Source organism: Ostrinia nubilalis, chromosome 18 (assembly GCF_963855985.1).
Source record: "Ostrinia nubilalis chromosome 18, ilOstNubi1.1, whole genome shotgun sequence".
Taxonomy (NCBI): domain Eukaryota; kingdom Metazoa; phylum Arthropoda; class Insecta; order Lepidoptera; family Crambidae; genus Ostrinia; species Ostrinia nubilalis.
Window position 1 is genome coordinate 14188429 of NC_087105.1, and position 15785 is coordinate 14204213.

At 38.9% G+C, this 15785-nt stretch overlaps 1 protein-coding gene across 1 annotated transcript in view; it reads left to right on the forward strand.

Annotated features, from left to right (window-relative positions):
* Window positions 1-15785, forward strand: part of LOC135080818 (hemicentin-1) — a 102244-nt gene that overhangs the window by 69657 nt on the left and 16802 nt on the right. The window contains exons 2-9 of the mRNA XM_063975540.1: window positions 3920-4052; window positions 4538-4746; window positions 5107-5217; window positions 6986-7189; window positions 7636-7787; window positions 11930-12071; window positions 12501-12631; window positions 14543-14702. Coding sequence (XP_063831610.1) covers window positions 3920-4052; window positions 4538-4746; window positions 5107-5217; window positions 6986-7189; window positions 7636-7787; window positions 11930-12071; window positions 12501-12631; window positions 14543-14702 — 1242 coding nt within the window. The remainder of the gene's footprint in view (window positions 1-3919; window positions 4053-4537; window positions 4747-5106; window positions 5218-6985; window positions 7190-7635; window positions 7788-11929; window positions 12072-12500; window positions 12632-14542; window positions 14703-15785) is intronic.

The following is a 15785-nucleotide window of genomic DNA, read 5'->3' on the forward strand; positions in this document are numbered from 1 at the left end:
CATCTTTTATTATTCATCATGTATTTACCACTTTAACCATGAGCGGTGTGTTCCATTAAAACTCATGCTTCTTTTACGATACTGCTACAGTGCTTTTTAACCAAATCATTTTTATTGCACATAACATAAATGTTGGTACAAGTCGGGGATAGAACCCGCGACCTTTTCGATCGTAATATATAGACACGCATTCTGAAGCACGCGATCCCTATATGAGTCGATTTACCCATCGATTTTTTGTTCATTTCGTATTAAACAAATTTTTGTGAATGTTTTTGAAAGTACTGATATGGTATTCACAAACATTATTATGAGGTCTCACAGTGCGCGTGGACGCACAAGGTGACATATGAACCAATCACAGAGCTCTATTTGACGCTGTGCGTGCATTTTGCTGTTTCACTTTAGTAAGAATCGTTTGCGAATACGGGCGTTAAATAGACCATAAACAAAATGAAAGTGTCAAAACCTTCACCTGTTATAATATTTACAAATAAATTATATGTTACAATGGTCCCAAAATAGAAACGCATCTTGATGATCAAGATGATGGATTATTATTAGTAATTATTGCCGGAGGCGCTCTACTAGCCCGCCCAAAAGTAAACCAATAAAAACACTATAAATCAAACCAATAAAATTATTATTTGGAGGTGTTTATAGCTCAATGGCGGCGACTTTAGTGGTGATGATCACCCATGTAAAGCAACCATTAAAATGTTCGGGAATGGTTGGGTGACCATTCAACCATTTTTTTTTTACAAATAAACATGTCCCCTTGCTTCGGAAGATACGTTAAAAAAGTCCCAGCTAATAATCCATTTCAGCCATAGGACGTCCATGGCTGAACTGAACATAGGCCTCCCCCAATAATTTCCATAGTGGCAATGTATGGACCCAGCTGACTCTACATTAGTCATTTAGTCATCAAACTTAGTTAGGGGCCTTAGGGTGAAAATATTAGACAGTAAGGTTGGCACCTTGCCTTACAACATAACCCAATCCCCAGCCAATCTTCGAATGTATTAAAAGCGAAAGGTCACCCATTGACTGACTCACTCATCATGAAATCTCAGAAACTTCAAGTGCTTGGAGTCTCAAATTTTGCATGGGAGTTCCTTTTGGATTTTAGGTGCTCCCTAAGACGGAATTTTGCAAAATTCAATCCCTAAGGGGGTTAAACGGGATCCACGCGTACGAAGTCTCGGGCGGCTGCTAATTACTAATATTAGTACCACCTACCTACTTTTGATTCTTTAGCACCAGTTAGGTGCCATCTACAAGTTTTCTTCACGTGACCCGACCTCGATTGTACAAAACCACCCAAATTATAAAATAAAAGCCGATAAGACCCAGTTCTACGATAAATCAGTTGTAACGCGGGTTGGAGATATGATGTATCGATAGATTGATGATTAGGGTTTCGTATTATTTAATATGACTGTTTCTTTAAAATCATTTTTTTTAATATGGATGAATAATTTATCTTGTAGCTGAATCATTACTTTCTTGAATAATTATAAACTCATGACCAAGCCTAATAAGTAGATATTTTATGTATATGGCGAGATACCATATCCACTTACGGGATATAATCTACCCAACGTACCACGAAATTGAAATTCTAGCTTTTAATCGTTACGCATTATCATCAGTGTTGCACCATGAGTTTACGTTAGGTGTGCTCGCTAGCGAGTACGTCAAAAATCTCTATAAAGATTTTATTTCTTGAAAGTAGCCGCTAGGGGCGCTGCACAATATGTCATACAATTAAATGTCATTTTTTTACGCAGTCGCTAGCGAGCACAACTAACGTAAACTCATGGTAAGCACACAGAACATGAAAGTGCTTACTTTTTCCGTTAGAAAAATAATTGTGTTTCGATAATATATCGATATTTCTCACATCGATATAAATTCAAATACTCGCTCGTCCCTACGGGTGACTATAACGAAAATATTGGCTGTAAGCAATTTTCGTACTGCTCATTTCCTCTGTGGGCGAAATGGGTCACACTACTTGATTTCTTTTACGATCGTGTTTGGAGGTTCGTAGTATTATTGTATAATGTAAATTATAATCGATTCTATAGAAACGACTTTAACGAGGCCATTTTGTAATCCCAATGTTTAGATATCACCAATTTAAAAAGTAGGTACTACGAGTTTTTTTTGTGATATGATAAATTATGATTAGGAGAAAAATGCAAACTGTTTTTATAACATAAAAAAGTTATTTTTTAAATAAGTAGAGATCTAATTATTACGAAGTCATTTAAACATCTTAATGTAATGATGATGAATTCATCATCATTCTCTTCATTCTTTTTTTCTACTGCTAACCGCGAAAATAGTTTAGCATTTCTATTTTAAAAACTTACCTCATTTTATAATTCTAATAACACTAAGATAACTACGCCAATTAAGCTTTTAAATGCATTTAAACCCTGCATGGAGGGAAATTAAATTAAATTTCTACTGGACCACTTTCTCCTCAATTAGGTCGCTCTTGTCCTATTTTTTATTTGGTCTCAATGTCCTTTTTTCGGTTAAACGCTGACCGCACTGCCGTTCAGTGGAACCACAGTTCGGTTAGGTACAGTTGGTTTTAGGTATATTTCAGTTATGCACCTCAAATCTAAGGTGTTGAGATAGCCACTTTGTCATAGATCATTCAATCGCAAGAGAACCAAATTAACCGATGTAGCCCGCAGATTTGCTAAAATCAAGTAGCAGTGGATGGGGCACATAAGTAGCTCGCAGAGCTGATTGCCGCTGGGGCAGAAAAGTTCTCGAATGCTGGACACGGGCTGGAAGACGTAGTGTGGACAGTTCGGAAGACGTAGTGTGGGCAGGCCCTTCACTAGGTGGACTGACGATCTGGTAAAAGCCACGGGAGGTGTCTGGATGCGGGCGGCGCGGTATCTATCTTTATGGAAATCTAAATCAAACTTGGCTATTACTTAAAAGCAAGTTTTTGTCAGCAAAGTGAACCCACTGCTCCCTCCTCAATTATCTCAAGCACTTCCTAAGTATTTCTATCAATATCGCTCTCGATCTGTCTGGCTTTGAACGCTAGGTTTTGTCCGGCGCCATTTGTGTGAACTGGACAGTATTTTTAGTGTAAAGATAAAATAAATGGAGTCTCGGTTCTGTGATACTCGCTAAAACGTTTGGGCGTAGGGGTGATCCGAATCTAGACCTTACTAATCGATTACTTTTTTAGGTCATAGTAATTCTGGTCATGATCAACAGGAAAGAGTTCCTAAAATGTGTAGTTTTTTTTTCAAACTTCCTAATTTATTAGTCTTCTGACGTAGGTTAGTTTCACCAGCAGAGCTACAACCAAAAGACAAATTCTCCAGTGAAAGTTTAGCTTTATACTTTAATTTGTATGGTTCAAAATTATCTGCGGTTGTATTGACAACTCTACCCTACCATCAGACAGTTTACAAAATACATTGTGTGTGTTTTTGATCTTAGCTCCCACAGCCTTTAATAGAGCTAGAATCCAGAACAGTGAAATATTTATAAGGTTAATAAGTTGGCAGCTCTACCATCACCCATATTACATTGCGTGTGTTTTTTATTAGCTCTTAGAACACCAGGATTAGAAACGTAATCTACTTAGAGCACCCGCCCAAATAGCACCCACATGAATAGCACCTGGTCTAGTCCACATTGAGCACCTATCGATATTTTGTTTTCTTTCTCATAGGCAAAAATGTAAAAATAAATTTGAATCCACGAGTAGCGATATCGATAGGTGCTCTATGTAGATTAGGGCAGGTGCTATTCAAGTGGGTGCTCCAAGTTAACTACGTCGTTTAAAAGAGCTAGAACCCAGAGCGATAAAACTTTTAAAAAAACAAAGTTAGTAAAAAGTGGTGCATTTCTAACGGCTGCCCTTTGTCCCCAGTGCCAACATCGGACGTCCAAGGAGTGCTGGGCAAGAAGGCGTCCCTCCCGTGCGACATCCAGCCCCTGCATTCCGACGACGACGTCGTGATGGTGCTGTGGTTCAAGGAGTCCGATGGCGAGCCCTTGTACAGGTGAATACTATAGTTATACTAGTAGCTAGATTAGAATTAAAATTGTGCCAAAGCGCAGCACAGGCTACCTTTTAAATACTTAGCCACGTAGTCCCTAAAATAATTAATTGCAATAGTTATGCTATGTTAGTATTACCGTGTTATCTACAAGATTCGAGAAGACCTCACGGTGCATTTTTAAACAAAATTACTAAGTATTTCTAGTTAGGTCATCATCGACGAAAATCTTAACAGAAATAAAACAGACTTTCTTTCTCCATTTACGAAATAGGTACATTAAAACAGTTAGACGTTAAATTATTTTACTAGTACATATTATTATAATAGCAGTCAACCTAGAACTGTGAATAGAATGAATTTATCATAATGGAATTTTGAATTCTTAATATCAATCAATCTTTTTTAATACCTTGATTGTTACGTCATCATCAATACATCAATTCCAGCACACAGCTCATCGTCTAACTAACCGCATCTTTTCGCAGTTACGACATCCGAGGCCGGTCAATGACCCAGCCGAAGCTGTGGTCCTCCCCCACCGGCTTCGGCAATCGGGCCTTCTTCAGGGGGGGAGCGACGCCAGCGGTGCTGATGGTAGACGACGTGCAAGCGGTGGACGCCGGCGTCTACAGGTGTAGGGTGGACTTCAAGAACTCGCCGACGAGAAACCTGAAGGTCAACTTTAGTGTTATAAGTAAGTGCCACATGCCAAATACCAAAGGAAATTTTTTGTGATTAGTTCGCTCAACTTGAGATAGTTAAACGTGAAATAGATTTGCCGTATGCTCGACTGAAAATCTTTCCCTACAATTTAACGACGCCTAGCTACATCCTTTATTAGATCAATTATTAATGTAGGTACTATACTGATTTATTTATTTCCTTAACAATCATACCTCTAACATTACAGGTTACCCCAATTCAAGTAGAAGATGCGTCAATTTATGTATTTAAATATGAAATATAGATTTAACTTAGATGCCAAATCTGAATACAACTGAGCGCAGTGCAGTCTTCCCAGATGTGAAATCTAACAAATGTACTTTCGTTGCAGTCCCACCAAATCGTCCAAAGATATACGACGCCAAGAAGAAAGATAAGGCGAATCTCGTGGAGCCATACAACGAGGGCTCAAACGTGCATTTAATTTGCGAAGTTGAGGGAGGTGAGCTACTATAGTTAAACTTGCATCAATCACTCTGAATTTTCAAGAACTTGAGAGGGTAGCGAAGATGTTAATGCAATAAGGTGTTATAGTGTGACAGGAGAACGTTTATTAAACCGGATCTCCACTAGAGGTAGTCTCGGTTCGAGGCTGCTCAAATGGAGATGCTGCGTCAACCTGAGGCACGAAATTTCGCCGCCATGGACCGAGCTACGTTTTGTCGCTCGGAACGAGGCAGTCGGCCCGAAACTGCCTCTAGTGAATACGCGGCTTTACGTTCTGTTCACAATTTTTTCGATGAGACTATTTTTAATATGAACGCCATATAAATAAATAGAGGGAGATTACCAATACTCGCCACGCTTGGCAGGCGGGTTAGCGAGCGCAGTTTTTTATTGATTTCGCACGCAGACGTTAGAGCCCATCTCGTGCTACAGGAATTAGTCGCCTCTTACGACACGCCTCCTGTAAGCGGTGGGGAATTGTATTCTTTACGGCCGTCCTCACACGGCACCATTATTGGGGGGGGGGCCTATATTCAGCAGTGGACGTCCTATGGCTGAAATGATGATGATGATGATAAATAAATAATGTGAACCACCACAATGTGAAACAATGTACTCGCATTGTTCGTGACATGTTAATAATTTTCTTTCCAACACTACATCATAATTTCAACTGGCCAATGGCCATTGACAGTTCGATGGTCGACATTTCCTGTCATTAAACACCCACGTGTCGCGTTGTCATTCCAATTATAGAAAACTAGCTTTCCGCCCGCGGCTTCGCCCGCGTGGAATTTTGTCTGTCACAGAAAAACTTTATCGCGCGCGTCCCTGTTTCAAAAACCGGGATAAAAACTATCCTATGTTCTTTCCCGGGACTCAAACTATCTCTATGCCAAATTTCATCAAAATCGGTTGCGAGGTTTAAGCGGGAAAGCGTAACAGACAGACAGACAGACAGACAGACAGACAGACAGAGTTACTTTCGCATTTATAATATTAGTTGGGATAACGTTATAATTGTTCTCGGAATTAGAAATTTCATTGTTGTCAACGAAGGATATTGTATTGAAATAAAAGCTTTGGTGCTTCAAACACTATGAGTGTCTATTTATGTAGTTTTGTTACTATCGATGGTTTTTTATTTGATTCACATGTTCTATTATGGAATCACGCAATCTAATTGGGTGGAGGACGTGTTTTGTTTTAAAAATAATCATTTATTTGTCCCATCACTACCTACCAAGTATTGATGAAACCACGCTGGCATAATATGGATCTACCAATGTTCCGCTCAGCGGTAAAAGGATACAGTTTCGGAAGTCTATCTAAATTCTAAAGACTGCACTCTACAATTTCCTTTTTTCGTGGTACCACGAGAACGTCCGTGTCTAATTTACCAAAACGGGACTTTTCTCACCTCTCGTTCCCACCGCTGCAACTCCTGTGTAGCGAAGATAACTTGACAGCCATAAAAACCCAACCAATGAAGGTCAAGTTTATCCCGGGGGAAAGTTAAACTATCATTGGACCCGCAACGAAATTAATCAGAAGAACATAGGAGGAGTTCGAAATTAAGGTTTGACTTCCCTCCATTGCAAAGCGGATGACAGGTGACAAACAAAGGTTTAATAACCTAATTTACCAAAAGTGAATAGATAATTTTGTCTACACTCCCTGACTGGTTCTAGGGGGCAAATGGTTGTTGAGTTTGGAGGTGTACCATCTAGAGGGGTTGTATTCTACAATCAACTTCTTTCCAGGTCGACCACGACCGCGGGTGACGTGGTACCTCGAGAACGAGATGATCGACGACTCGTTCGAGCAGCGGCCCGACGGGGTGACAGTCAACACGCTGACGTTTCCCAACATTGGGCGACAGCATCTGAACGCGAGACTGGTGTGCCAAGCGTCGAACACCAACCTCGCGCCGCCCGAGACGAAAGTCCTGATTTTAGATATTAACTGTGAGTTCTTTCGTTGTTAATTAGTTATTGATTGAATTGTCAATGAATTTAAGAAAACAGATGAGTTACTTTTTTTGAAAATATGGTAGAGTCAGCGTCAAATAGCTCATGACACCCAAAATGGAATGAAAAAGTTGTCAACACCACCTTATTCCACTTGATGCTGACTGAAAAAAATCATTATCTACTTAATAAAAATCTATGTGTCTATTTAATTTTCTTGCGGGCAATTGAATAATTAGTCAGCACGAGAAGCTGAGAAATGACAAACAAAAAAACTTTTTTTACAATATTGCAAGCTGAAAGAATGACTATGTTGATGTTTCATTTTTAATTACTGAAACCTAATTTACTTTTCTTTTGTAACTCATCGGACACTATAATATTAGGTACATAGGTACCGTTTTACACCTAAAACATGTACTAAAATGCATCTCCTCTTCCAGTAAAACCAATATCAGTGACGATACTGACAAAAGAGAAGCAGATATCCGCCGACAAGCGGTACGAGATCGAGTGCAAGACGACCGGCTCCCGGCCCGAGGCCGACGTCTCGTGGTGGAAAAACAACAGGCACCTCAAGAGGATGGAAAAGAAAGTGAGTTTACAACCTATAGTCTGGTCCGGGAGCACGTACAATTTTGTCCAATGACCCCAAGCTACCCATCCTTATCGCTCGCGCGTAATTATGTTGCTGTCGCGCTCGCACACTCACTGCGGGCGCCCGTCCCACAGTCAATTCTACGTGCTCCCGGACCAGACTATACACACAATAATATTTTTTGAGTCTCGCCCGAATACAATAGAACTCTAGGCACAAGGCTGACGTCTCGTGGTGGAAAAACAGGGTGCGCCAAAGTTCACCTAAATTTTCAACTCCGAAAATTGGAAATCCGAAAATGTTCTTCCTAAAATTTTTCATCCTAACAATCACAATTCCTAACTACTCTGTCTCTAATGTTCATAATTCCGAAGCATTCAACTTCATAATGTCATTAGCAATAAACATCTATTATACTTTTATTTGTTTTCCTATATTTTCGCAACATAACCATATTTTACACTATTATTCCAAGTCAAATCTTTTTGTTTAGATTTCTTTCTTTGACGATATATAAAAGTTCAAGTTTGTTGGCATTAGCACGTACATACTTGAGGAAGTATTTAGCGGTGTGTACCTACCTGCAAAGATAATAGTAAATCTTCAGGAATATAAAAATATCATTTCTAAACAATAACACTTTAGGTTAGGTTAGAACTGTGACCACAACGCACGAGCCGAGCGAGCGAACCCAGAGACGCCAGAGTCCCGCTTCAGTCATTCAGTCAAGTTCCAGAAACGAATCGGTCCTATTCATAATTATTGGTTTAGGTTAGGTTAGAACTGTGACCACAACGCACGAGCCGAGCGAGCGAAGCCAGAGTGCCGCTTCAGTCATTCAGTCAAGTTCCAGAAACGAATCGGTCCTATTCATAATTATTGGTTTAGGTTAGGTTAGAACTGTGACCACAACGCACGAGCCGAGCGAGCGAAGCCAGAGTCCCGCTCCAGTCATTCAGTCAAGTTCCAGAAACGAATCGGTCCTATTCATAATTAATTATTGGTTTAGGTTAGGTTAGAACTGTGGCCTTGCGTTCCATTCGCGAAGAACGTACTTCTGTACGTAGTATTTATTAATATTCTGTGGTATGAGTGAAAATATTATGGTAATGTTTAGGGATATAAGTGTTATGATAAAAAACAGTAGGAGTTTAAATATATTTACATTAATGATATTATTAATTACAATTTTCGGAAACATGAGCGTTATGAACATCGCCGGTAGCACTACAAATAGTATGAATGAAAACTTTAGGATGAAAAATTTTAGGAAGAGTGATCATTCGGATTTAAAATCGTTAGGAAGAACAATTTCGGGTAAATAACTTTAGGTGAGCCAATATGGACCCGGAAAAACAACAGGCACCTCAAAAGGATGGAGAAGAAAGTAAGTTTTAAGTCATTAATAGTAACAAACTAAACACAATAAAAAATTTTGAGACTTGCCCGATTGCAAGACCATGGGCTCCCGGCCAGAAACTGACGTCACGTGGTGGAAGAACAACAGACACCTCAAGAGGATGGAGAAGAAAGTAAGTTTTTAGTCATTAACAACCAAACTGTGGAATGGACTGTCGTCTGCGGTGTTTCCGGACGGAGCTTTCAAGAAGAGAGCGTATCTTTACCTTAAAGGCCAGCAACGCTAGCAAGGCAAGGCTAGTAAGAAAACTAAACACAATAAAAATTTTTGAGACTTGCCCGATTGCAAGACCATTGATGGAGAAGAAAGTAAGTTTTAAGTCATTAATAGTAACAAACTAGACACGATAATATTTTTTGAGACTTGCCCGAGTGCAAGACGACCGGCTCCCGGCCCGAAGCAGACGTCTCGTAGTGGAAGAACAACAGACACCTCAAGAGGATGGAGAAGAAAGTGAGTTTTAAGTCATTAATAGTAAAAAACTAAACACAATAAAATTTTTTGAGACTTGCCCGATTGCAAGACCATGGGCTCCCGGCCAGAAGCTGACGTCACGTGGTGGAAGAACTACAGGCACCTTAAGAGGATGGAGAAGAAAGTAAGTCTTAGGCCAACCGTACATGGATAATAAATAATAATAATAATAATATTTTGCGCTTAAAACGGCCTCTACGTGTTGGATCTGTATCCCCACGCAAGCCTTATAAAGGACCGGGCCACTTTTGACCCGTGAGCTCCAAAGCGTACAAACATAATAATAATATTCATGGAAGGCATAAAGCTGACCTCAGTCAACCACACGTCGATAAGGATGCATCGAACGCATGGCTGAGGCGCGGCGAGCTATTTCCCGAAACAGAGGCTTTTATGCTCGCCATACAGGACCAGGTGATAGCGACGCGTAACTATCGCAAGCACATCACTAAAGAATTGCAGGCGGATCTATGTCGAAAATGCAATAGCGCACCGGAAACCATACAACATATTACCGGCGCCTGCAAATCTTTAGCCCAATCAGACTACAAGCACCGACATGATCAAGTAGCAGCAATCATACACCAATATATAGCACATAAACATAAACTGATAACAAAAAAATCCCCTTACTACAAATATACACCATCAACCATACTCGAGAACAGTGATTTGAAAATTTACTGGGACCGAACAATAATAACAGACAAAACCATTCATTATAATAGACCTGACATTACCATACACAATACATTAGAAAAAACCGTATATCTAATTGATATTGCCATCCCTAACACGCATAATCTACAGACAACCATTTCAGAAAAAGTTACAAAATACCATGACCTAGCCATAGAACTGAAAAAGCAATGGAATGCAAGCGCTGTTTATATTGTACCTATCGTAATATCATCCACAGGAGTAGTACCGAAATCATTGGCAAAAAGCCTCAAATTACTAGACATTAATGACCAAATAACACACCTACTACAAAAGGCCGTAATTTTAAACACTTGCCGTCTCACCCGTAAGTTTTTATCCTCGGACATATCGTCATTTAACGCTGTTATGCTTGGCTGAGGCCCGCATAACAGATGTAATAACCCATCTTAAAAAGGTGGAGGAAAGATGCGAAAAATAAATAATAATAATAATAATATTTCTTTATTGCACAAAACTTTTACAATGGTAGTAACACAATAAAAATGTAAATATAGATAGTGCATTGCTGAAGGAGACACAGAGTAAATATACAGAGGTTTCCAAACTAGGCCAAGCCTGTATCTTGGAAAACCAATAAAAATTGAGTGTGTAACTTGCAGAGAAAAGGAAAACCAGTACAACAATGCAATTTCTGGTGCAAAAGAAACATCAAGAGTAGCCTAAAAACATCAATTTATCAGTTTTTCTGTACTTAAATAATCCAGCGAGAGTAACCACTTGCTTAGGGCTATCTCTGATAGTATTATTCTATAGTATCGATTGTTAAATTCTCCAGTTAGCCGAGTGGCTTCAAACGTGTTAAAAAAGATAATAATTTTAATATGTCTATTTGGAATCGAGATGCTACAATGCGAGTAGTTTTTTTCTGCAAACATAGTTTTCACTAGCTCCATAGTAAAAACGAAGATAACTTTTGACAAACAGAAAATGTGGAACGAAGGTGTATTTAGATGAAGTAACTAAAGTAACCAAGAAGAATAATTGAAGAAATTGTAAGTAATAAATCATTCAAGAACATTATTATCGTCTCATGCACAACATAAACACCTAGTACCCAGGATAAAAACAAAAAGTGTTTGTGTTAAAGTACACAAGTTACACCAACAGAACAATTTGCCACATGAAGCAATAAAAAGCTGTGACTCCGACCGCTCGTCCGGCGAACATGTTTAAACGTCTGCTGCACAAACAGCGCAAATAAATTTAATTATATCCTGCTCTTGTTTCCACCGCACTTTAAACTGCACACAAATGTACATAGACTGCGGATGGCGACCTAAATTACAGAGCATCCAAACTCATGAAAATCAAACTGTTATTCGGTTGACAGATGAAAATAAAAACTGCGAAAAATGCGCTCGAAAGGACATCCTATTTTCATTTCAAAAAATACCTTAGGTTTCGAGATTAGAGTCCGTTTCGGTTGGTGTTTCAGCGCGCAACGTAGCTATGACAATTTCTGTTGTAGGATCACACCAAAGTATGTCTTCTACAGTTGGGTTAAGGTTGGTTTTGGTTTCAGTTCTCGGAGAACAACGAGACCCTAAGCATTCTGAGCTTAGTGCCGAGCGTGGAGGACGATGGGAAGTATCTGACGTGTCGCGCCGAGAACTCGAAGATAAAGGACTCCGCCATAGAAGACAAGTGGCGGTTGAACGTTCATTGTAAGTGTTTTGTTGAATTGTCTGTTCTTTTACGTTTCTGATGGGGCAAATTCCGTTTTTGTAGTTTCTTACTTCATTTGTTTTTGATGGCTTGATTAAATACAGTTTTTTCCTGAGCCAAGAAAACTTACATGAAAGTGTTAAGTAGGTAGTTATTAAAATTTTAATTGTAATTTGTGAAGGTTTCTTGTGTATTCATTTTGCAAGAATGGAGGAAAATTATCTTTATGACTTTTCTACTCTATAATGTTTAATTTAAAGCTTTCATGAACTTTACAGTTTTATTTCAATTTAATTGTTGTTAATCTAATGTCAAGCAAATACACACAAAAAATCGCTCAAATACACACGAATTGTAAGCCCCGTCGCACACGACAGAAAATATCATTAATCTACAATTATTATCCATATTTATATCGTGTGTCCCAGATGTGCCCGTAGTGGACCTCAAGATGGGCTCCAACCTCAACCCAGACGAGATCAAGGAGGGCGATGACGTGTACTTCGAGTGCACCGTAAAGGCCAACCCCAAGACGCACCGGCTCGTGTGGTTCCATGACGTAAGTGCTTCTATTGTTAGTCCGTACATTTCAACAATACCAGCGAGTTATCAGGTCAGCACAAAAAATGCGTCTCGAGAAATAAGAGCGACTTGAGAAGTGAGTTATATTATTGTAATTAATCACTCTTGTTTCGTCTGCCAACAATATGATTTAATAACTTATAGTCTTTAAAATTCCCATGTACATCCTGCTAACTGTAAGTTGGCCTTAAATAAGAACTCACTTTTCAAATGCGCTCTTATTTCTTGAGACGTAATTTTAGCGCTGGCCCGATATCTACTAGTAGCTGGCATTGTTGATTGGAGGTTCCAGCCAAATGACGTCCACTGCTGGACAAAACTCTCCCCTAAGAATTTCCACAACGAACGGCCCTGCGCTGCTTGCATCCAGGTTTATGCGACTTTCACCAGATCCTTGGTCCATCTGGTGGGAGACCTGCCCACACTACATCTTACAGCTCGTGGTCGCGAATCGAGAACTTTTCTGCCCCAACGGTCATCAACTCTACGAACTATGTATCACACTCACTGCCACTTATGTTTTGCAATTCTGCGGGCTATATCAGTTACTTTGGTTTTTCTGTGGATACTTTCAATTCTGATTCGATCTGCGGATTTCATAGAATGTTCAATAATAGAAACAATGGTTGCATGCTACAGGAAGTAAATCAATCCCTACTAAAACAGTACATTGAAAGAATATCTAGGACTAGGTGTAAATAAATAATGTGAGGCACAAATAGATCTGCAATGTAAACCGATTTCTCTTTTTTCCATTCACTGTCGAATTAACGGAAGAAAGATTATCCTTGTTTACTTTCTTGACCTAAGAAAGTGCTTTTTAGCAAAAACTATTTTTATTTCTGTCATTATTATAAAATAAAGGATTACGAGCGACGCGTCGACGTTAAGTGCACTACCGCGGCTTATCCGGGGCACATCGGGTCATACGGTTTCCCGGCTGAGTGCTTAAGCTGCTGCGGCCTTTGAGGCCCCGCTCTGTCATGATGTTGATGTGTACTTAGGACCACGTTTTGGGCTATTCGGTAATTAAGTGGGTGGAGATTTTAAGTAAGGGGAAGTGGCTAAATGTTCGTTAATTTGAAATACTAACTAATTTGGATGAGACATCAAAATCTATTAAGGAATTTAACCGCTTGAGTCCCAGGCGGCATTCATTAATGTCATAACAATTGATTATCTATTGTGTCTAGATTCGCGGGCCTTGAAGGATTAATGAATAACCTATCTACAGGGTGTTAGGTAAATGGGTATATGAGCCGACACTAGCCCATGTTAACATGGTCATATAAATGGTATGGTGAAGTTAGAAAATTGATATCTTCATTTTAATTATTTAAATTTTCATACAAATCGGTATTTATAAAATTTATTTTGTATGAAAATAAAAAAAAATAAAATGTTGATATCAAATTTCTGACTTCACCATACCATTTATATGACCATGTTAACATGGGCTAGTGTCAGCTCTTAAACCCATTTACCTAACACCCTGTATAAATACATATTGATTGTAAATTTTATTATTTAGGAGGCCGATAGCAATTTAAATTGCGGGTTCAATGACATGTCAACCTTTGGCTTTAATTAACTTCACTGTTTGGGCTTTTATTGATGTTCAAGCCACAGCTCGTGACTATAAAGAAGTTGTAGCGATGGGATGAGCGATCCTTCGTTCGTTTCAGCCAAATGACGTCCACTGCTGGACAAAGGTCTGCCCCAAGGCTTTCCATAATGAACGGTCGGTCCACCTAGTAGTAGGCCTGCCCACGCTACGTCTTCCAGTCCTCCTACTAAAATATTCCTATCACAAGAAAATCAAAATGGAAATTATTTTGAACCAATAAAAAAATAGAATTATATTACTAAAATGTTTTTCCATCAACAGAACAACGAAATTTTCCACAACGAAGGCGCGGGCATCATCCTCAGCGCCCAAAGTCTGGTGCTTCAAAGCGTGACCAGGGCAGCGGCTGGAGACTACACCTGCATGGCTGCCAATAGCGAGGGGAAAGGCACCAGCAACCCTGTCACGCTGCTAGTCCGATGTAAGTCACTTTTGATTATTTGGAATTTAGAACGTGCGTCCAGGGCTCGCAAGAAACGCTTGATATCCTGCTCACTTAAGAACTGAGTGAGCAGGACGACAAACTTCCTAAGACATAAGATTTTGTCCGTCAATACTAGAAGAAGCCAGAAACTTCGTAAGGGGTTAATAGAAATAATGTTTACTATCAGACATGATTGTGTATAGCATATAGTTTTGTTGATTACTGGTGCAGTCAATTAAAAGAACAGTACGTTATTTTAATGTCTACAATATCTTTCAAATTGTACAGCATAACCGACAAGGAAGCAAAAGTACTTAACTCTCGAATCCAACTCACACCGAGCATAAGTTCCCCAGAATGCAAATATCCCGGGCGTCCGGGCCTCACACTCGGAAATTGTCAGAGGCGGACTATGCGATAGCAAAACGCCCCTTTGTGAGCGCCCCTACGTGCGTGAATTGGACGTTTTGTGGAGTATCCGCTGTTCTATTATACAGTGTGAGTCACGTTAAAGTGCACATATGAAAATAGATGAAACTAGACCTATTTTTGTCGACAAAAAAGAGGTCAAAAAATTTTTGAGATTATTTTAAAAAAAATTATAGTTTTTTTTCTTCCAATTACTTATTGTAAAGAAAACGTAATAACTTTTAAACTAAGCGGTATATCCTGATAAAATAAAAACAGTAATAATGCTAAATAACAGGCGATACTAAAAAAATACATAAAATACACAAAAAAGGCCTACAAATAATAAAAAATGATACTTTTTGAAAAAAATTTGCTACGTTAATTTGTTACGTTGTGATAGGGATAGTGACATGCGATTTCTGTTTTTACGAAGGTAATACGATAGAGAATAATACAAAGTAATAAAAACCACCGGTTATAGGGGCATTTTTTAGAGAAATTTATCAAATAACCAAAAAAAACATGAATTTAAAAGCAAATTTTTTTCAAAAAGTATCATTTTTTATTATTTTTTGGCCTTTTTTGTGTATTTTATGTATTTTTTTAGTATCGCCTGTTATTTAGCATTATTACTGTTTTTATTTTATCAGGATATACCGCTTAGTTTAA